The sequence below is a fragment of the Macrobrachium nipponense genome, chromosome 5 (genome assembly GCF_015104395.2).
Source record: "Macrobrachium nipponense isolate FS-2020 chromosome 5, ASM1510439v2, whole genome shotgun sequence".
NCBI classification, from domain to species: domain Eukaryota; kingdom Metazoa; phylum Arthropoda; class Malacostraca; order Decapoda; family Palaemonidae; genus Macrobrachium; species Macrobrachium nipponense.
This window is the reverse complement of record NC_061107.1, coordinates 19,507,112-19,531,208: the sequence shown is the minus strand read 5'-3', so window position 1 is coordinate 19,531,208 and position 24,097 is coordinate 19,507,112. Positions and strand designations below refer to the sequence as shown.

The 24,097-nt window shown below is 39.0% G+C and overlaps 1 protein-coding gene and 1 long non-coding RNA gene across 7 annotated transcripts in view; one reads left to right on the top strand and one right to left on the bottom strand.

Moving 5' to 3' along the window:
* Window positions 1–24,097, bottom strand: part of LOC135215236 (uncharacterized) — a 526,566-nt gene that overhangs the window by 344,794 nt on the left and 157,675 nt on the right. The gene's annotated exons all lie outside the window — the stretch shown is intronic.
* Window positions 15,101–24,097, top strand: part of LOC135215234 (uncharacterized) — a 186,887-nt gene continuing 177,890 nt past the window's right edge. For 2 of the 6 annotated variants that reach the window (XM_064249743.1, XM_064249747.1), the window contains exon 1: window positions 15,101–15,306. In XM_064249743.1, coding sequence (XP_064105813.1) covers window positions 15,294–15,306 — 13 coding nt within the window. In that variant the 5' untranslated portion in view covers window positions 15,101–15,293. Of the gene's footprint in view, window positions 15,465–24,097 lie in introns of all 6 variants that reach the window. The other 4 variants (XM_064249742.1, XM_064249746.1, XM_064249748.1 and 1 more) reach the window with 3 other exon arrangements.

Genomic DNA, 24,097 nt, shown 5'->3' with positions numbered 1-24,097 from the left:
TACGGGCCCCCACCCCCCCGGTCAGGCATCATTCCCTACTAGGTTAAGTCCTACTAGGTTAGGGTTTTGGTTAGGTTACATTCCCTACTAGGTTAGGTTACATCCTTACTAGGTTAGGTTAGGCCTTTAAGGGGGGGTACAGGGGGCGAAGCCCCCCCGGTCAGGCAATATTCCCTACTAGGTTAAGTTCCCTACTAGGTTAGGTTAGGTTAGGTTTGTTAGGTTACATTCCTTACTAGGTTAGGTTAGGTCTTCAAGGGGGGTATGGGGGGGGTGGGGGGGGGGGGGGGTGAAGCCCCCTGGTCAGGCAACATCCCTAGGTTAGGTTAGGTTAGGTCAGGTTAGGTTACATTCCTTACTAGATTAGGTTCGACCTTTAAGGGGGAGTACGGGGGGGGCCGGTCAGGCAACAACCCTTCTAGGTTAAGTTCCCTACTAGGTTAGTTTAGGTTAGGTTGGTTAGGTTACATTCCTTACTAGGTTAGGTTAGGCCTTTAAAAGGGGGTCGCCCCCAGTCAGGCAACATTCCCTACTAGGTTAGGTTCCCTACTGGGTTAGGTTAGGTTAGGTTGGTTAGGTTACATTCCTACTAGGTTAGGTTTGGTTAGGTTACATTCCTTACTAGGTTAGGTTAGGCCTTTAAGGGGGGGTACGGGGGACCGAAGCCCCCCCAGTCAGGCAATATTCCCTACTAGGTTAAGTTCCCTACTAGGTTAGGTTAGGTTAGGTTACATTCCTTACTAGGTTAGGTTAGGTCTTCAAGGGGGGTATGGGGGGGTGAAGCCCCCTGGTCAGGCAACATCCCTACTAGGTTAGGTTGGTTAGGTTACATTCCTTACTAGGTTAGTTTAGGCCTTTAATGGGGGGTACGTGGGGGTGAAGCCCCCCGGTCAGGCAACATTCCCTACTAGGTTAGGTTACATTCCCTACTAGGTTAGATTTGGTTAGGTTACATTCCTTACTAGGTTAGGTTAGGTTAGGCCTTTATGGGGGGTTACGGGTGGGCTTCGTCCCCCCGGTCAGGCAATATTCCCTACTAGGTTAAGTTCCCTACTAGGTTAGGTTAGGTTAGGTTCATTAGGTTACATTCCTTACTAGGTTAGGTTAGGCCTTTAAGGGGGGTTACGGGGGGCGATGCCCACCCCTGGTCAGGCAACATTTCTTACTAGGTTAAGTTCCCTACTATAAACTGGTTCACTTAAGGTAGATTCTTGGGTGAGCCCTATGCCTACGAGACGTTTGTTTGGCGGCCGCTGACTGGATGGGAGCTGCAAACCTCCCGGTACCATCCAATCAGCGGCCGCCAAACAAACGTCTCGTAAGCATATGGCTCATCCAAGAATCTACCTTAAGTGAACCAGCTATAGGTTAGGTTACATCCCCTGCTAGGTTAGGTTATGTTAGGTTGGTTTGGTTCTTTAAAGGGGGGGTACAGCAGGGCCAACCCCCCCCTGTTCAAGTTAATTATTTTGTTATATGGTAACCTATGTTTAATTTGGTATTTAGTATTTATTAAAACAACTTTAGGCCCTATTACACATTTACCACCCAGGACTTAAATCCCACCCCCTCCTGGGCCCGTTATATATGTATTTGTATTAATTCATATTTTGAACCCATCCCACATTTACATTTAGTTCCTTAACTACCCATTTCCTTTTATTACCCTTAACATTGCCAACTTATTTTGTTAAGTGCTTGTACATTTACGGTAACCCCACCCTGCCTCAACCAATAGCATCAAGGCATTTTTACTACTCCACCCCACCTCCCCTAACCTGTTTTGCACGGTCCAGCCTCCTACCACCTCCTAACCGTAGAACTCCAACACTGTTGAATCTGCCGCCATGACTTCGACTTGTGCATCAACTTCACGCTCGCCCCAGCCCCTCAGCAGGAACTCTTTGCCAACTTCATGTAACAATTGTTACATGAGTTACAAAGATTTCTCTGCCTATTACTCAGGTAATTATGAACGACTAATCGGTCTTTGCCAGGACCACGGCCTCCTGAGAAAGCAGGTCTTTTGCCCCCATTGAGTTACAAAGATTTCTCTGCCTATTACTCAGGTAATTATGAACGGCTGATCTGTTTATGCCAGGACCACGGCCTCCTGAGGAAGCAGGTCTTTTGCCCCCATTGTGGGAATGAGTGCCGCCTAGATTTGCAAAAGAAGTGCTTCAGGTAAATACCCTACGAGTAGTTTGTTGGTTTCTACATGTAACCGTGATATGACCAGGCCCTAGAATAATGGCAATATTATATTACACCTATACCATTTATGACCTACTCCATATTTTCATGTTTTGAGGTTTATAATTGGTATTTTTCCCTCCACATTTACCTTTAGGTGTGACCGGTCTTATCGACCGCATAGTAAGAAAGCGAAGAAACGCTGTTCTCACTACTTTTCCTTGATTAAGGGCACTTCGTTCTCTGGGTCCCACCTTGATGTTGAGACAATTCTGTTCTTCGCATACCTGTATGTGAGTGATTTTTTTTCTTACAAGGTTGCGAGAACAAACTTGGACTGTCGGACTCAACAATTAATGATTGGGCCAGCTTCTCCCGAGAAGTAAGTATTTTGCTTATCCCCTCACCCTTATCCATTCCTACCCCCTCTTCCTCCCTCACTCTCTCTCTCCCCCCATCCCTCTCTCTCATACACAACCTGCCTTGTATTATTATGAAATTTACCCTACTTAATTACCTCCCCTAAAACTGACTTTTATTTCAGGTCATAGTTAATTGGTGCTTCCAACAGAAGAAGCAAATTGGTGGGCCCGGCACAATTGTTGAAATCGATGAGGCAAAATTTGGGAGAAGAAAATACAACGTAGGTCGCCTCATCGAAGGGCAGTGGGTGTTTGGTGGTACAGTGGTCCCCCGTATTCGCGGGGGATGCGTACCAGACCCCCCGTGAATAGTTAGAACCCGCGAATGTTTGGAACCCCTATAAAAATGCTAATAACAGCCTATTTTGTTAGTTAAAACTCAAGAAAAACCCACTAAAAATTTTCATACATGGTTTTTTTAATAGTTTTATCACAAAAAGTGCATTTTATGATGAAATTCATCAAAAAAACCAGGAATTTGTGGATATTTATCATAGAAAAATACCGCGAATGGGCAAATTTCCCGCGAATAATGCAGGGAAACGTTCCCGAGAGAAATCCGCGAATGTGTGAGTCCGCGAATCTGGAGAACGCGAATACGGGGGGTCCACTGTATCTGCAGGCAGACCCGGGAGTTTTTCGTTGTTCCCGTACCCGACAGGACGAGTGGGACTCTGCTTGCAGTTATCAAAGAATACATTGTGCCGGGTACCACTATTATTTCTGACTGTTGGAGGGCTTATGACTGTCTGGGAGATGAAGGTTATGTCCACTTGACAGTCAACCACTCGATGAACTTTGTGGACCCAGAAACCGGTGCCCATACTAATACAATCGAGAGGAGGTGGAGGGAACTCCGGCAGTCGACTCAAGATACGGGAGGAGAATGTACAACTTCGTCGGGTACTTGGCTGTTGCTTATTTCAAGCTGCATTTTGAAGAACCCATTCTTAAAGGCAGCTGCTGCTTTGTACCCTCCACCCCTTTAAGGTAAGGTCCAAACATTATTCTTAATTATTATTTTTTAGGAAAGTGAGTGTTAGGCTTTTGCCGAAAGTTACGTTAAGGTCTCTGTTACTATTCAGTGGGGTGCTGCTAAGACAACTCATACCTTCCACCTTACCCCGCCCACCCCCTGTGCGTTACCCCTCCCTTAGTGAACATATGGCTCCGTGGTGGTTGGGGAGTTCAAACATGGCGGCTGTGTTTACATTACCCTCATCGTAACGAATACTTGGTACCGTCCTATAGGACCGTTCTTCGGTGACTTAGACTATGGCAATTGACATTTTTATGTTATTTTAGTTGCTTTACAAGGGTTGTAAGGAATATTTTTTTCGTTTGGTTGGAACTAAACTTTAATTTACCTTTGAGTTTGGTACGGCTATTATGTAACTTTCAAAGGTAAATTACTGCTTAATTACAGCCGGCTGAATGGATATTACTTTTAAATCTTGTACAGCAACTAAAATAACACAGGAAACAGTCAATTGCCATAGTCTAAGCCACCGCAGATTGCTTCTGTAGAAATACGAATGGCCTTTCCCATAATATCCTACGAAAATACTAAAACAATATAAGCAATGACAGCCAAATTTCTCTAATAAGTGACTTAGGCAAACTACTTGAAAAAATGGTCAACAAAGCATGGTAGTACTCGCATGAAACCCCTGGTGGCTAACAGACTAAATATGGTCATATTTACTGTTACAGACAATTGCCTGAAGTGAAAGCAACGTGAGATATCATCAGACAGTCTTAAACATAAATTTAGAAAACCTCTCTTTGGTCTCCTCCATGCCTGAGCCATTTGTCCCATTCCAGAGGGTGTAGACACAATGCCATCTCTGCAATGTCTCAAGTTCTACAAAGTACCGGCTAAAAACATTTATGAAACGGATGATAGAGTTATCCTTTCCGCCACCATCCCACACCAGACAACCCTTTGATCTCAATATGCCACTGAAGGGCACATCTGTAAGGGTATCCTGGTACAAGCTTGAGTCCCTCATCACACTGCCAGAGCTTGATACCAGTGGGAAGCCATGGAATGTCGATCTAGCCAGGAAAACTTAGCTGCGTTGGCTCCTGACTATCATCCTCACTGCCTTTCCCAACACCAAAGGTGCACCACAGCAAATAAGTTGCTGGAGGCCTCTACAGCTTTACAATGCACCGCCAAAACCATCTAGTAACCCTAGAAACCCGTACTGCACATCCGCTCGCCACAAGTTCAGCAAAGCAGTCAGGAACTGCACCTCAAGTTGCTGCTGAAAAAAAAAAACCAGCAGAGCATTCATCTAAATTAGTAATGGTAGACACTAAAACAGCAACAGATTCCCATTCCACTAGATTCAAAACCAAAAGGCAACCACTGGATACCCAGCTGCAACTTGCTACCAACAGCACCGCTATACCATCATACAGTCAACAAAACCTCATCCTCCACCCAAGTGTACAGTAATATAATTAGATTTTAGGGTCGCTTTCGATTTAGTGCAATATAAGGTACTTAAATGAAAATTATAGAATCTTGGATTGGGTAGATATGTTTTATGATTACTTCAAGGCAGGTAAGCGGCAACGAGTTGCTGTTGATAGCGTCTTAAGTGAGCCAAGACCCTTTGTGCCTTAGTGTATGAATTATATCGTTGTTGGCCTGGGAAACGAGAATGTTCAGTATGCAGATGATGCAATACTTGTGGGTGTAGTAGTTTCCACTTACGACAAATGAAGTTGCATTTAGTCTCAAATTCTCAATCCTTACATGGAGTGGACTAGTGAATTAGGTAAGATATTGAACTCCAGTAAAACGAAAATATTATTGAATAGTAGTTTCTATACTGATTTTCCACCCCATTTTCCCCTTCAGGTGGATGGGACTCAGCTAAATGAGTCTGCAGCTTTAAGTATACTTGGTGCAATTTTTCACTCACATCGTGCTTTTGAGAAACATCTACTGAAAATGTCAGCAAATGCTGCACAGAAGTTGGGTATTGTAAGTAAGACCTCATACACTTATAATAGGGATAAAATCAATGAAACCTGATTTAGGTCATTTGTCCATCCTTGATGATAATACTGTCCTCCAGCGTGGAAGTCTGCCTCTGCCAGAGGTTTATCTCATTCAGACAAAGCGGTTCATGGTGGTAGGTTTCTCTTTCCTAACATGACGATGCGGAACTCAACGATACAGTCGACCTGGAGGAGGTGGAGGAGGACTTGTAAACCTCCTCTATAGTTTTTATAAGTCCTGCCACTTAAGGGAGCACACACAGGTTTGTTATTTTTGTTGTGTACGATTTATTTAAACTGCTTGGGCAAAATGAAAAAGTGTTTTGCTTTTTTGTGTGTGCAATGTATTTAAGGACTGTTTTTGCACACATTTAAAAAAAAAATTTGCTTTTTGTGTGAATGAAAAACAAAGTGATGCTCATTTTTATCCGGCAGTGTAAGTAGAGAAAAAGGGTTCGCTCTTTTTATAAAGTGTATTTATACAGTATATTTAGTTACAGACAAGGGAAAATACGCTAGATAATTGCCTTTTACATCAAGTTTTCTATTAAAGTGTAATGGTTGTTTATTTACACAAGTTGAAGTTAGAGAGAGTATGGGAATAGAGATGCGGTTTTACTGCCGTAGACTTTTATTTGACCTTATCCAAATTAATCCAGATAATCGAGAGATTACCTAGTTTCTGAATCATCTCGCTCCCTACAATAGCATACGACCCCCACCCTCCAAAGCATCAGTTGTAAAGAAATACCTGACCCCCAACAAAAAATAAAAGTGTTAAATAAAATAAATAAATAACTACTAGAACTCACGGGAATGGCAGCCTTCGAGGGCGCAACCCAAAGAGACACTTCCAAAGCAAAACCAGGAAGCGCTTGACTGGAATTTCTCAAATCTTAGCCAATACACTCACCACTTACAAAAGCAACAATGCGACAGGCACAGTCTGAGAATTAATGGTACGAACCCCTTACTTTTTCCAGTCGAAAACTGACACAAGCAGAAAGAGAATACAGAACATCAGACAGAGATTTTCAGCAGACATTTGCAATACCTATTCAATGTCTGTTACATCCAGACAGATGAGCAAATGTTTGTCCACGTTATAAAATCAACTCGCTGACGTCTGACACAAGAAACCACCACATTGACATAAGAAGCCGGAAAAGGGAAGAAGACATCCTCTTCCATGATACCAGATGAGCCATCCTCTGTGACACATGTATGGGCTACCCACGCCCCCTTTTGTGGCAATTTTTTTTTTTTTTCAACTCCTCTAGACTTGCTCATCCTTCCAACAGAACAACGGCCAAACTAGCGACAGCAATAACCCAATGGCACAGCAAAAGAAAACATAAAACTGGGTAAAATGTGCATCAGGCGCCAAATATGCAGTGATCCATCACAAGGAGTCCAGCATCAGCAAGTTCCCACCTTCACGACGACATCAACCCCGTAGGGTGATAGTGCTGTCAGTGCACCTCATTCGGTGCAATGAAGTCATTACTTAAAGTTCTTTGCAGCGTCCCCTCGGCCCCTAGCTGCAACTACTTTCATTCCTTTTACTGTCCCTCCGTTCATATTCTCTTTCTTCCATCTTACTTTCCACCCTCTGCTCAACTGCTTTGAGGTTTTCCTCCTGTGACACTTTTTCCAAACCTTTTACTGTCCAACTTCCTTTTTCAGTTTCAGCGCTGAATGGCCTTAGTTGCCCCAGTGCTTGGCATAATGCCAAAAATCTATATAAATAAAATGACAAAGAAAAACGAAGACAGCAACCATCTCAACTTGGGCGTAGTGGGAGCTCTGCCATTCAGTATTTGCCGCCTAACTACGCTCCTGCCATCACAACGGAACTAGCCTATGTAAATAAATTTAGGAACTGCGATTTTCAAAAATATATCTACAGGAATTCTAGTGATTGGAACTATTGAAGATGCCCTTCAAAACTATCATCCTGAAAATTCTCTTGTGCAACAAATTAAGTTTCCTATTGACAAATTATGAGAATTCTCTTGTGCAACAAATTCAGTTTCCAACTGACAAATTATGAGAATTCTCTTGTGCAACCAATTAAGTTTCCAATTCACAAATTATGAGAATTCTCTTGTGCAACAAATTAAGTTTCCAATTGACAAATTATGAGAATTCTCTTGTGTAACAAATTCAGTTTTCAAATGACAAATTATGAGAATTCTCTTGTGCAACAAATTCAGTTTTCAATTGACAAATTATGAGAATTCTCTTGTGCAACAAATTCAGTTTTCAACTGACAATCATGAAAATTGTCTTGTGCAACAAATGCAGTTTCCAATTGACAAATTATAAGAATCTGGCGTAATTGCTGAAAATAGTCGGGTCCCAGCTCATTTGGCCATAAGGCTAAATGAAGGTATAAACCAGCTACACCTGGGACTGCCAACCATTACCATGTTCCTTATGGAATAGGGAATCCGAAAACAACAAATTAAAACAGATCAAACGCGCCGTTCCTCGTACTAAAAGGACCACCGTACTAGAGAAGTTTGATCTCGCTCCAAATTGGTCATGCTTTGGTGAACAGAAGGTAAACGATGAGTGGCCCACAACTGACCGAATCTCTGTTGCAGAGAATTCCGGGCAACACTCGTTACTGTGAATGTCCAAACTTCAACCAACAGAAAATATCAAGTTTTGGAATCAAATCAGTTAACGAAAATTTTATCTGAATATTCATTTTCGACGTATCCAATTCTTACATGCATATTTAATAAATGAAATTATTTTTGTCATTGGAAATAGACCTTCTGGCAAACCCTTGAGTTACTATCTTAACTCAAGGGTTAATATCTTAACTCAAGAGTTAAGATATTAACTTAAGAGTCAAGATATTAACTCAAGAGATTTAATATCTTAACTCAAGAGTTAATATCTTAACTCAAGAGCTAATATCTTAACTCAAGAGTTAGTATCTTAATTCAAGAGTTAATGTCTTCACTCAAGAGTTAATATTATCTTAATTCAAGAGTTAATATCTTAATTCAAGATTTAATATCTTAACTCAAGAGTTAATATCTTAATTCACGAGTTAATATCTTAACTCAGAGTTAATACCTTAACTCCATCTTAATTCAAGAGTTAATATCTTAACTCCATCTTAATTCGAGAGTTAATATCTTGACTCAAGATTTAATATCTTAAGTAAAAGCATCCGATTAATTACCCGAGTTACCAGTCATTCTTCCGGGAACCAAAAGGTCAACATCCCTTCTGTCTAAACATCAGAATGATCTCATTGAACAAACACTTCACAAAACCCTAACCATTAAGGAGGTCGGCCTTGACATTCATAGCTCAATAATATATTCAAAACTAGGTGCACGGTACGGATACTGGGAACAGTGAAGTTAAGAGTGCCAAAAGAGAAGAGAGAGTGTCTTTAAAAGCAGAAAGATTATACTGATGGGGTGGCACTATACTCGGTTTTTTTTCCATCTGTCCACCCACGTGTGGTGTTTGAATATGGTAACACTGCGTCCCGGGCTTTAGAGTTACATTCAGCTTACATTCAACAATAATATCAATATCCTATTTCGAATATTAACGGTGTAATTCGCTTGCAGTAAATTATTAAAACACTTTTCAGTTGCAAATGTACACACAGATATCCTTTTATTTACCTAAAACTACACATAGCGTAACTATCTAAAGCCCGGGACGCAGTGTTACCATACACAAACACCACAGGTGGGTGGACAGATGGAAAAAAACAGAGTATAGTGTCCACGCAATTAGCTCCTTGTTGGACGAGTGGTTAAGATGCTCACCTACCAATTCGGTAGTCGCGAGTTCTATTCCCCGATCTGCCAACGTGGAATCAGAGGAATTTATTTCTGGTGATTAGAAATTCCTTTCTCGATATAACGTGGTTCGGATCCCACAATAAGCTGTAGGTCCCGTTGCTAGGTAACCATGTAAAAATATCTAACCCTTCGGGCCAGCCCTAGGAGAGCTGTTAATCAGTTCAGTGGTTTGGTAAAACTAAGATATGCTTAACTTAATGAGAACAAAAGGAATGACAGATTCTGGGAGGTTGTAGAAACCCGAAAATTAACGCCAATGTAAAATAAAAAGAATGGAAACCTCTTCTGTTGTATTAAATCCTTTAACTAAATTTAAATACATATATGAAAAAAGAATTAACAGCATACAGGCACAGCACTAAATCGGTGTTTCGTGATACAAATGCGATATTAGGAACTGTACATTACTAATGGATTTGATGCTTCCTTAACTACTATAGTTGGTACCTATCCCGACAGCATTTTCCCGTTAGCTAGCTAACTGCCCTATCTTCTTTCACCCATCTTACTTATCAGCTATATACAATAGATATTATATATATTATATATATATATATATATATATATATATTATATATATATATATATATTAAAATTGAGTACCAAGACCTTTCCCTGGAGAGAAAAAAAATGGACGCCAAGAACCTGACTTAATCTAACCTAACCTAGGGGTATGGCAAAAAAAAATAAATAAATAAATAAATAAAAATATAAAAGGGAGCCTTGTGCAATACTAGCATACATCTCAGGAATTTGCATCCCGACGAGTATGTAGCTACAGTATAGGACTGAACAGCTGTTTAAAAGAGAGAGAAATTCCTTTAACTTAACAGTATTCCCAGATTTCTCCATCAACAGAAAAGACAAAATTTATCGTAAAATTAGTCCAATAAAGAAAACCATCAAGACTCGAGATGGAAAAGCCGGCCAATCTACACAGCATAGTAAGCTAAATACAGTAAAATTCGTAGACAGAAAAAACGAGTGGCTTATGCGTCCAGGCACAGGCAATAGTAAGAGCGAATGGTCTATTTCCTTGAATTTATTGTTGAACTTAATGAAACTTTCTTAAGGCAGATACCTATATTTCCGTGAAAGGATTCGGTTGGTAAATATCAATATCCAGAAATCTTTCTGGTGATTCTTGAGAGTAGGGCAAGGTATATACCTTGGAGTAGGGGTTTTCAACCTGGGGTACGAGTGCCAAGGGTCTGCCAGGGGGTATGCGCTCCTATGTCACTCGAATTAATGTTAGATGCTGACCGTCAATGTGCTTTAGCAAGAACTGTTCCTCAGCCAACTAGGATAGTTAATGAAAAACAGTTTCAGCCATTTCATTGACTCCCTTTGCAGCTGATGCAATAATAGCGTATTTTGTTTTTCAGCTCAGTACCATAACCTTGACAATTTACTGCATAGCCAGAGGCAAATAATTAGAAAAGATTGTCTTTATTTTTTATGGAATTCTTTATTTACAATATTATTTGTTATGTCAAAAGAGTTATTTACTACTTTCTTCCCTTCTGTGCAGTACTTGCAAACATACAGAACGGAATGTTTTTCTGAGTTGGTTTTGTTTTCCACGTTGTACAAAGTGAAGGAGCTACATTACTGACATTACAAATCCCCGAAAGGGTACGGGGGAGAAAAAGGTTGAAAACCCCTGCTTTAGAGGCAATGGCCAACAGAGCAATTCATAAAGAAATAAAAAGTATTTCTCTCCATGTGCATTTTGCCATCCGATATTCTTATTGTTATAGCAAACTAACTGAGACAGACATCACTGGACCTGCGTAGGTGGCATATTCAGGGCGAGACCTTACAGACCTTACATCTTGTTCGAGTTACCCCAGGTCCCTCAGTGTAAGGCACCTCTGTCTACCAGAGAATTGCCAATGCATCTTCCGGTATATTTTGCATCTTCCAATCTTGGATGGTCTGGAATGCAGCTTAGATATTTGTCGAGCTTATTCTTAAACACATCTACGCTCACTCCTGATATATTCCTCAGATAAGCTGGCAACGCATTGCATAGACGCTGCATTGTCGATGCTGGTGTATAGTGGATTAATGTCCTGTGTGCTTTCCTTAGTTTTCCTCTGCTTGCTCTTTTTGATATTTTTAGCTCCATGATGTTTTCGGTAATTCTTTCTATCTGTTTCCATGCCCGAATTATCATGTAGCGTTCTCTTCTCCTTTATCTGTTTCTTTTCTGTTTTTCATATTTTTATATATGTTCTCACAGTGGACTAACAGTTGGATTTGTGTACTTTTTCCCGGTACAAAACCATGTTGTCCTATATTAAACAAATTATTTTTTATTAAATGTTTCATAATATTTTTCTTCATTACCCTTTCTTACACTTTCATAATATGTGATGTTAGACTCACAAGCCTATAATTACTTGCCTCTAATCTTGATCCACTTTTGAAAGTATGGGTAACATATGCTAATTTGTGCTCATCATACATCTTGCCTGTATCTACTCTTTGCCTTAATAATATTGCAAGGGGCTTTGCGATAGAATGAACTACTTTCTTCAACAAAATAGCAGGGACACCATCAGGCCCAGCTGCTGCTCCATTTTTAATTTCATTAATAGCCTGCACAATATCATTAATATCTATGTCTAATAAATATTCACTATTTTCATCCCTTATTTCTGTATCATTATCTTCATTATCAATTCTAGGGGTAAATTCTCTCTTACATCTTTCTGCCAATATGTTGCATATTTCCTATTTTTCATTCGTTAATCTCCCTTCATTTCTTAGAGGGTCTATTTCTATTCTTTTTTTATTCAACTTTTTCGCATATGAGTACAATAGTTTGGGGTTTTGCTTGATATTTACTAGGGGTTTTTCTTCCAAGTCCCGTTTTTCATTTTCTTTTGATTGTATAATCTTTTGTTCTGCATTTTTTATCCTAATTTTTAGTTCCATCACTTTCCATGCATTCTTTTCTTTTGCAAGATCTTTTTTCCACTTTCTGATTTTCTGGAACAAGATTCTTCTGTCTCTTGGTATGCATGACTGATGTTTACTTTTCTTCTTCGGTATATATTTATCCACTATTTTCTCTAATATTTTATATAATATATCTGTATTTACCTGTATATCGTCACTTAAGAATATGTTATCCCAATCTTTTTTTAATTCTTCATTTATTTCTGATCATTTTATATTTTTACTGTAGAAATTGTATTTTCCATATCCTTCCCACTTTTTCATCTCTAGCTTATCCCTGCTTTCACTTGCTTTGGAATGGACTGTTAATTCTATGACATTATGGTCTGAAATACTCGCATTATAAACTATTATTTCTTTAACATAGTTCACCTCGTTCACAAATACTAGGTCTAAAGTATTTTCCTTTCTTATTGGCAGGTGATTTATTTGTTAAATGTTGTATTCTAGTAGCATATCTAATAACTTTTCGAATTGCCTCTTATCTTCTGCACTACTATTACTCTCTTTTTTTATATGTATAAATACAACCACAATCTCCTATTCGGTCTTTCCAATCTACGAAAGGAAAGTTAAAGTCTCCGGATAGGAGAATAGTCCAGTCTTTGTGATTTCTACATATATCATCCAATTTTTCTATTACTGTGTCAAACTCTTTAGTATTAGGGGGTCTATATATTACTACATTCATTAATTTTTCATTCGAGTTCTACCGCTATTAGTTCACATTCAAAGTTACTATATTTGTCATATATTTTTTCTTGTTTTATGTCTTTCCCATATATCGCAGTTCCCCCCTGATTCCTACTTTTTCTACCTGATCTATAAGTTTGGGACCCCTTTATTTCATCATCATTACCAGTCTCTTGGGAATACTAGGTTTCACATATATTCATTATATCTATTTTCTTTTCAATTTCGGTAAGTTCTTCTAAGAACCCTATTTTTCTTTTTGAGTTACTTGTAACTAAACCCTGCGCATTCATCCTGCGCATTCATCACTATGAGGGTTTGCGTGTAATCCCCCTCATTTAATATGGGTAATAATAAGGATTTTCCCATGTCTCTTTCCTGTTCTGGTATGTTGTTCTTTTCTTCATATCCAGAAATTCTGACATTAAAAAAATCCAACTTTTCCAATATATTTGATCTTCCTTCATCATAATTATTCATTTTGTGTATGAATCTGCAATTTTCTCCGTATCTGCACCATCCCCTAGCATCGTATATACAGTACTTGTCTCTTGCACTGTATCTTGAAGCTGATGCTTGCATATTCTTTGCTGACACTCCATAGCGTGGTGATGGCTTGTTTTTTCCTTCACCTCAGAGAGAGAGAGAGAGAGAGAGAGAGCCATCAATTAATTTCATGTGATCTGCAAGATAAAATTACTGAATGTCACAAAGCACTGGCCTTTCAAATATGGCATATATATAATTAAATATAATGAGAATTCCAAGACGTTCTAAGCTCCTGGTCACTTCCATGCCGACATAAGCCACAGTAAATATGCATCAGTAAAAATATTAGCAATACGAAAGTTTATAAACTTTATTCATGAACCATCAGACTCAGAAAATAAAGCTATGTTACCATGGATACAGTCCCTGAAAAGGAAGACTTCGCGCATTGACTAATGGAAAACAACCATAATAATGATATACACTTCAGAAGGATATCAATTTCATGATTGAGTAAAGCAAGCCGTGTCCCCAAGATGTGTCAAAAGTGTGTTTGGATGCCAGGATGGCTATACAAATTTGGAAATAAATTTCTCTCTCTCTCTCTCTCTCTCCAAAAGGTAGTTTTATTTTAATAGAATAAATCTGCGACGCATAAATGAAAACTTTAAAAGGTCTTATCTGAGGGTACGAAATCTCCCAAAGCGGCATCGCTAAAAGAGCTAACAACAACCGCCCTCCCCACCCCCCCCAAAAAAAAAAGGACAAAAAGAAAAAGAAAATAAAGACGGGGTGAGCCTAGCAACAGCGCCGCGTAAAAGTGTAAACTTCAGTTGGCCTCGTTCTCCTGAATACGTGAACCATTTTTTCTCTCTCTCTCTCTCTCTCTCTCTCACCCACACAGACGTAAATGCAGACATGCGTAATCCCACGCATAACGATACACACAAACGTTTCATATCAAACAATAGAACAAAGCTTGATATTTAACACTTCAGCGAAAACTGTCACTCAGAAAATATCGAACTTTTTCTCTTATTATGCAGTAATGAGAAAGAGATGGTGAGTGGGGGGGGGAGAGTAGGGCCTTTTTGAAATACTTTACGATGATAATAAAGAAATAATATTGGTTATCCTGGCAGGGGTAAAAGTTAAGGAAACGGGGAAAGGGGGAAGGACGGAAGGAAGGAAGGTGAGTGAGGGGGGGTGGGGGGGGCGGTCCCCGTCGTGGAAGAGATTGCGGGGGGAGACTGAATCGGGGGTAGGGTGGGGGCGGGGGAGTTATAGCAACAGCGGCAGAGGCAGTTACTGCATGAGACGTAAGAGGGACCCTGGCAGGGAGTAGATGGGTGGGGGGGGGGGATGGATGTGACGAACGGGTGGCGCTGGAGGATGAAGAGGGGTGGGGGGGAGACGGACAAGGTGGTGTTGGTGGTGGAGTAAGAGGAGGAGGAAAGCGCAGCTTAGATCATATGCAGTGTTCGTTGCGGATGCATACGAGTTCGGTTGTGGTGTGCTGGGCTTGCAAGCGCTGTCACGGCCCTCCCTCTCTCTCTCACTCTCTCTCTCTCTTTTTCTCACTCACTCTCTCGGCCATGTGTCTTGGGGAGGTTAGTGGAAAAGTAAAACTAACTCTTCTGTACCCTCGTCTAAATCGTTACTGCTTTTAGACATGTCTTTATTAGGTAATGTACACCCAGACTAAAATATGGATAGTTGTCACATCATAATGTAATGTACAGGTTGTGAATGATATGGTGTAATTCGAATTTAGTGTCCAAAAATGTATGTTCCAGTTTTTAACGTAAACCCCATTCTTTTATGACCATGACTTTCCAGCAAGGTAAGTTCGTCCACAATCACAGGTTCTTTGTAAATGAACATTGAAAATTATTCACTGAAAGCACAAATACAATACTTTCAAAAGCATACATCATGAAATATAAATTATTTATATGTATAGTATGGTATATGGTATTTCTTATATATTTGTCTGAAAATGTTGTGTTAATGCTTTGAAGGAATAATTTGTAATGCTTGTGAATGTCAAGTTTATTATAAATGCCCAATATCAAGACAAGTAAGTGTCTACATAAATTTATTCGTGATGTTACATATCAAATTATGAACAGCTTTGTCAGTGTACTATAACTATTCACATATATGGTTTACATGTATAATAATTTTAATTATATGTCATATATATATATATATATATATATATATATATATATATATATATATATATATGTATATATAGTATATATATATGTATATATATGTATATATATATACATATATAATATAAAACGTGTGTGTAATAACTCGTCTAAAACTTAATCCTATGATTTAGTTACCAATCTTGTTCCAATTCATTAGTAAGAGGGAATGAATATTTTTTCTTTTCATGAGTAAACTACCAATGCTGATAATTATGCTTTAATGATGTAAATTCCGTCAACTACGCAATAGTTTCACAACTGGCTGTAACTGTAATCTATATTCCGACATATTCAGAATTTTCGGCAAAATTAAATTTTCTAAATGAAATTAAAATACCATAGAATTACCGATAATAGTATGTGTTGCTTTCATTGTATCTCAACATAAGACAGGAGGTGGGTTATTTCAACTGTTTTAACGGGAAAGAATCTGAGATCTTGCACATGCGTGATTATTTACGCAGATCAAACTATATCAACAGGTGATGCCTTTTCCTTGTCCGTCGGATGTTAGCACGTGATTACAGACGATGACTCGACCGCAAAAAACAAAAAACAAAAAAAAAACTGCAGCGTCTCTGAACTGGAGGTAACTCCTCCCTTCTCTTCGTAGCGTCCTTCCGTTTAGAGCACTTAAATAAATATCAAACTGTAGCTTATGAAATTTGAATAGATTATTATATTTCCGAAGACTGGAGCGGCTTATCTTATGGAGCGGTTAAGTCATATTTAATCAGTTTTACGGAATCTTTTTTTTTATTATTATTATTAACCAGTTCTTTATTCTTTCTTAGGGGCATCTCGACTTTTTTTTTTTTTTTTTTTTAGGACCTTGACGTTCACTGACAAGGAATAACGGGAATGTTGTGAAACATAGAACTGGAAGTACTCTTTAGTGTAATGTCCAAGAATATGAGCAATAATGGCTTAAAATAAAATATATAAGTATATTCTTCTTGTTAATTTATGTTAGGAGAATGAGTCTTTAGTATGTTGGATTATGAAATTATGAAATTCAATCTCCTCATATATATATATATATATATATATATATATATATATATATATATATATATATATATACACATATAAATATATATATATATATATATATATATCTATATAACATACATATACATACACATTTGTATATATATATATATATATATATATATATATATATATATATATATATATATATATAAATTATATAAAATGGATTCTTATCAGTTCAGGGGTTATCCCAAAGAGGAAGTCATTACGTACTTTCACACTTTCTTTCACCTCTCTCTCTCTCTCTCTCTCTCTCTCTCGTCTTTTCTTTCTCTCTCTCTCTCTCTTCTCTATCTCTCTCTCTCTCTCTCTCTCAAGTTCTGTAAATGCTAAAAATAGCCAAAAAAGCATTTTTTTTCCAAGAGGCCGATGGGAATGGTAAATCATTTACCTTATCTAGCTCAGTTCACAGAGAATAAAGAGAGAAAAGCAGATGCTTATCCTTGGAGGAAAAATTCTATGTACAAATACAAAAGCAATCGAGTTTTCTGTACAGAATATAAAGCTGAATGATACTCTCAAACCCGGCCCATGAAACTTTCAGCCAGGTGGTGGCCTGTGTTGTTGGCACGATCATGGCTAAATCTAACCTTAAATAAAAAAAAAAGCCATCTCGAAAAGCTGTCTCTAAAAAATAAAAAAAAATAAAAAAAAAGTCATAAGAAAAAGGTTGCCGGGTCCTTATGGCTTTTTCATGACCTATAACCTTCCTTCCCTGAAAAGGCATGTGGTTGAGACCTACCCTCCTTTCTTCCTTTTCCTTGCTTTCACAGAACGGATATTTAAAGTTCGAAACCAAATTATAAACCGTAGGACAGGTGATGTTTTATCATTCAGACTTTACTTGCGTATCGGAATTACTAGAAGAGCATCAGCACCAACACCAAATACGCATATAAGCGGAGAACAATTACAGTTGTTGAAAATTAAGGAATGTTATCAGGGTTTGCAAGGATATGTACGTTTCCTAAAAAGACATAATGTATATTATATATATAGTATTACATTATGTCATCATCATAACTGATAGTGCAGAATATTTGGAAACAAAACCGAAATTTTAGAAAATCAGTACTACTTTATATATATATATATATATATATATATATATATATATATATATATATATATATATATATATATATACATATATATAATATATATATAAAGACATGGTAATGTCATTCTTTTACTTTCGTTATTTCCGTCTGAGGATCTTTTATAGTCTTCGTCCATGGGATCTTTGTGGGAGTACAAGATTATTAAGTATATAGTATATATTTATAATATATATATATATATATTATATATATATATTATTATATTAATATATAATATATTTATACATATATATATATATATATTTCTTATACTCCCAAAAAGATCCCGTGGACGAAGACTATAAGAGATCCTCAGACGAAATTAACGAAAATAAAAAAATGCCTTTACCATGTCTTTAAAATAAAAGTTGAAAGTCTTGGTATCTCCTTTTATAGCATGTATGGCTTTCTCTCTCTCTCTCTCTCTCTCTCTCTCTCTCTCTCTCTCTCTCTCTGACTTCTTAGCCCGACTCTAAAGTAGGCGCACGAGGGCTTTACATAACGTAGGCATTCACTGTCCAAGAAACATGCTGTTTAGAATAGACTAAAATAAAATCATCGGGGTTCTTGATGAAAAGTGTCTTGATGGTTTTTTTTTCTCTATTTCCCTTTTACTAATAAAATGTTTCACCTGGTTACTGGCTGCTTTTGGCGCGAGACTTTGATTACATGAAGTCCGCACTAGGACTTCTGGAAATATTTGTGTTGAGAGATAAAATCTAAGCTCATATTTTTGTAATTTGTACATCACCGATTTCATTCCACGCTCACTGCTAGCTATTATTGAGACTCTCTCGGTCTGTTAAGCCTTACTTCTTCTTCTTTATTTGAGTAGGAGATCTGGCTTCTTTTACTGGAGCCAATGTCCCCCTACCCTGCAAAACCACATCAGAAATACAAAGAAAGTCACGTTAACTTTTATTTGTTTACTCTTCACTGGCTGTTTCTCCTTCTCCTCTCACTTATGTTTGATTTCTGGTGTCTACCCTGACATCATGATTCAGGATGTGTATGGTGGGAACTTATTCACCACCTCCTTCTCAACGGTTTCATTTTTATTTCCATAATTTATTCAACTAATTTTTGTCATTCACGTTCTCTCTATCCATCGTTCACTTCTCGCACTTCCAATGAGGCGTCGACCTCTGCTTTCCTAACCTCTTGACCTCTCCTGTTTTTTTCACTGGCGAGAGAAATACAACTCTCCCTATGCTCTAAAACGCTGACTTTAGCTGTTGGCAACCGGCAACATAATTGTATTTGCTATTTATCGTCACTAATAGACTCCAGTAGCTTCTAACGAAACTAAACTTAATATGACTACGAGGACGCCCAGTAACATGCACTTAAGTATATAATGGACATTACAAATCAGACTTTAAATGTTAAAGCAAATTCATATTCTAACATAACTTCAATCTAGTTGGAATAGAACTTGAAAGGAAATAACCCTAAATATAAAGCTGTAAGCAATCTAAAATGTCTTTGCACAATTCAAGCATACTGTAAACTAATTGTAATGAAAACTTAAATTCTCAAAACAGTGAAACAGAATTTGCTATACAAGTCAAATCAACTTTACTTAATCCTCAGTCCTACCTAATACGTAGTTGGAATTTGTTGTTACCTAACCTGCCATACAGTCTAGGACCTAGGTGCCAAAATGGTGACTGCAATGTTGGCTACTCTAAACTTTTTTCATGAAAATACGTTCTATATACATAGTAAAGTCAAATTAGCTTAGTTGCTATTTGGACAACGTTGAGCATTTCTCAGAATTCACGATGGCAGCAGTCGCCATATTGAAAATCAGCTAAAATTAATTTTTTTAAGTTTGTTACAAAAGTGGTCACGTAATACCATTTTCGAAGGGTTTTAAAGGGAGAAAACTTCATTTTTTTGCAGTATGTTAATTTCTATTGGGCCAAATATAGGGTCAAAGAAGAGGTTAAATGTCAGGACAAGGGAGTTTACTATATCATCATACAAAAGACAAGAAAACTACAAAAATATCTGATACACAATAAAACTTCCACCAATGAGCTTAGTGAAATCAGATATTCATAATATAATCATCATTATTATCTCTTACATCATCATCATCTTGGCCCTCTTCATCTCCCTCTACATCTATAAGCTTACTGGTAAAATGACTACAACAGGTGACTCCTCCCTTACACCCGCAGTAGTCTGTAAATGAAAGACCAGCACTGTTGCAGCTGCAATGTGCACTGCTGCAAGCATTTCCCTTTGCAGTACAGTTGCAGCTCACTACATCCAAGGGCTGTTGAGGAGCAACTGGGGCTGGTGAGACAGTCGGTGCAATGATGGAGCCTTCAATGTTCCAACCAAAATTAGTAATATCTTGAGCTTCAATGGGTACTAGTCTTTTTGATCTGCTGCTTTCCACAGTAGCATCTGAAGGTGAGCTCTGAGCACATGCTGCTGCAGATTGGCATCAGTGGGTGGCAATTTTTTTCAGTGGTAGAGGTTTCTTACGGCCAAGGTACAAGCGAGTTCACACATCATTCATTGTCGTACAACTCTTTTGTCATAGAGTAGTAAGAAAAAGGTATCTGCTGTTGCCTTAAGCTGAGGCTGGGTTGCCCCAGGCTCTCCAAGTACCTTATCAAGAACTGGTATGTCATTTTCAAAGAGTTTGAGCCCTGACTGTTTTCCTTTTCCATAGGGGTATGACACCGTAACACAGTCTGACAGTGCATGGGCACCAAGAAGCTGGCTGCACTTTCTTGGTCCCAAGTGCTTGACAGTTTTGTTGACACCCAGGATATCACCATTCCACCTTTCCATTTGCATCTTGGCATTGATCTGCATCCTTGGCATCCAATACACCAGCAAAACAAAGACATCAGTATCATTGCTTAGGATGCAGATGGTTTGGGCGCTATCCGCCATGGCTTCCATCATGCAGCTTAAGAGGGTGATGCCTGCTTCCACATGGGTGACTGTACAGTCCAGTTTATTGACCAGTTGGATGTTGTGTTGAAAGTGGTACCCACAAAGGATATTGTTGAGTAGATTCTTATTCTTGGCATTATGAAGAACAGCTTCTTAGCATGGAAGGTTGTATTAGGGGTCAGTCGAAGTTCCCTTGCCCTACCTCTTCTTGCCTGCTCGTGGCCTTTGGCACTTGGAGTTTCTTGGTCATAGCAGTCAAACAGGACAATTTTCTTGAAGGCAGGAGAGTAGTGGCCAGTCAACCACTGATACTTGCAGCTAGGTCTCTTGTGGTTCTAGAAACTGGCCACACTATGTGGTACAGTAACTGAATGGCATCAACTAACACCACATCTGGAACAGATGGAGTTTTGTCAGAGACAGTGAGGCCTTTAAGAAGTGCAGCCTTGTTGCCCTTCATCAGGCAGCCATACTCATTAATAAGGGCTGGAGGAACTGGACTCAGCTCAAAATGGAAAATATCTGCTATTTGCAAATTGCACTGCTGTCCCACAACTATAAGGCGGCTGAACAGCATTTCCATGTCATAGATGGCCTTCACCTTGACAGCAACTGATTTTTTGAGTGCCACCATTGTCTTAACTTTTTTCTTTATGGTTGTGTGGAAGTTATTGCTTAAGAGAATCAGAGAACTGCTAGCTACTTTCACACCCAATGGCCCATGCATCCTGAATTTTCACTGTGTTGGGTGCCACTTGGCCATCGTAGATATCGTAGACACCTGAATGCTGCTCATTAAGAGGGTGAGAGCATTTTTCTAACTCCTGAGTGATCTTCCTGCGATCAGCCTCGTCCAATCTTCATCTTGCTTCTTCTTCTTCCTTGTGCTTTTCCTCCTTATCTGTATCTTTACCATATGCCTTTCCTTCATCTCCAGCATCACTGTACTTAAGTTCCATGGCTGTGTCAAGATGGGCACATGCATTGAAACTGTTGACCAATACAACCACTTGCTTGTTGCTTGTTAAGATGCCCTTCACACCTCCAGCACCTTTCACTCGTTTGATATATGTTTGTTCACCAAACTGATCAGCTTGCACTCAGCTTGCCCCCATTTGTGAGACAACAAACATGTGCACCTTCAAGTAGGTCTTCTTTAGCAGCTTGAGGAAGGTGCTCCAACTGTCTCACATACCAGCTCAGGTAACAAGCATAGTCGTGGTGACCTACAGCAAAGAAATATGACAGCACTGCCTTGAGACAGCATTGCTGAAGGTAGAAGTCATCATTCCACTCTCCGTGCAAGAACATAAGTGTCAGTAGAGTAGGTTTTATTAGACACTCTCCCAGAGCCTCCCAGCTGGATGCTGCTTAGCGGTTTCAAGGTAATATTCACTAAGCTCGTGGTCTGCCTTAGTACCATTCAAGAAGAAGGTCTTCAACAAAACTGTAGTGATAAGACAAAGTCCCCTTAGAGCGTTTGTCCGGGCTTTCCCATTCAATGTACTAGTTATTCCACCAAATGCTGCAAGAACTTCTACACCAGGCCCATTTATCAACATTCCTATGCATCCAGAAGTATGAAGTTGGTCCAGCATTGAGGATCATTCCATTGAACTAGGCATGTATTCCAAAAGTCCTGAGAGCCCTTTCGAGATACACAAATGTAGTTAGAATGGTTTCAGGATGAGCTGGCAGTGAGTCAATCATTGGTCCAAAAACCACTAGTGTCTTGGTTTTCTTACCTGGATGTTCCTCCAGTCGGTCTTGCAGAGCATTAAAGCCTGCTCACTCAATTGGTTTGTCCTTCTCATAATATATTTGTGAAAACCACGCCACATCTCATTACTGACTAAACCTGACTGCATCAGACTGCAGCTTCACCTCTTCAACAGATGAGGTTTCACTGGTAAGTGTGGTGGATTTAGCTGAGAAGGCTCCCACTGTAGTGCTATAGCTCCTGGTGATTGAGTTGTAGAGAGGACACCTCATGTTTCTTAAGTTGAGGAATCTTCAGTTGCATCACACCAATGCTTCCAGTGTCAATGATACAAGCCGGATGTTGAGTGAACTGCACGACCATGGCATGGGTGCTCTTCAGTCCATTGGGGCTTGCAATGTACTACAAATTGTAGTTGTCGGCCCAGCTGAATATGGGCCCAATCTCTGTGCTCAGTCCAAGTTTCCTGTGGTATTATGGCTGACTGGCTGACACAAACTTAGCCACTGGCGAAAGCGTCGCACTTCATCATAAGTGCTTGTAATACCATGCTCATTTAGTCTTAATGAGCTCTGTGTGGCCATATTTGTTGTAAGGTTTTACAGCTAGTTCAAGAGTGGTCTGATTTCTGTTGCCATCACAAAGATGCTGTTGAATGCACAAAGCCAAGATCAGTGGTGGTTTAGTGATTGTGGCCCCTGATACAAGGCTTGAAACCAATTTCAAGAGTCTCACAGATGCTTTCAATTACTTTGTGATGGGCAAAATCACTGAGACTGTAGTCTTGGGGCCTAAGTTTTGCCATAACTTCTTTCTTGATATTCCTCACCAACTTCTCAATATTGTCTTCATCATCTTGGTTTGTGCAATCTTGACAATTTTAAAAAACTGACCAAAGTCGTCTTTAAATCCAACTATACTTTCACAGTCTTCAATGTGGAGCACTGGCAATTTTTCACCAAAGTAGTTTGTTATTGTGGGTATGAACTGACTTCTTGTTCCAGTGCATGAGGCAGCAAGATACATAGAGTATAGTTCTGAAGTTGCCCAAGTTTCTGTCATCTTTTCAGCTATAGTAAAAAGGACGGATCTCAGTGCTTCCTCTCAGGCGTCAGCAGCATGCAGATCAATTATAGCATCGAGTCTAGCCATCACCACATTAGCTCACTGATCTTGTCTCTCATCACAAAGTTGCTCTAACTTTTCTTTGAAAGTGATATTGGTACCCCTTTCTACAGCTGTACACTTTCTGACTTACACCCACCTTTATGGGTTCTTTCTCTCTTGAGAACAGTCACTGCACTCTGATTTTAACAATCCCTTGGAAACAATGTTATCCCATGAGCACTTTCTATTTTCCTGTTCACGGTTTCCAATCTTTGATGTATAGCTACAATAACATGATTTCTGAGCTAAAAACTTCCCTTCTTGATAAGAGATGAAAAACATCCATCCCTTTACA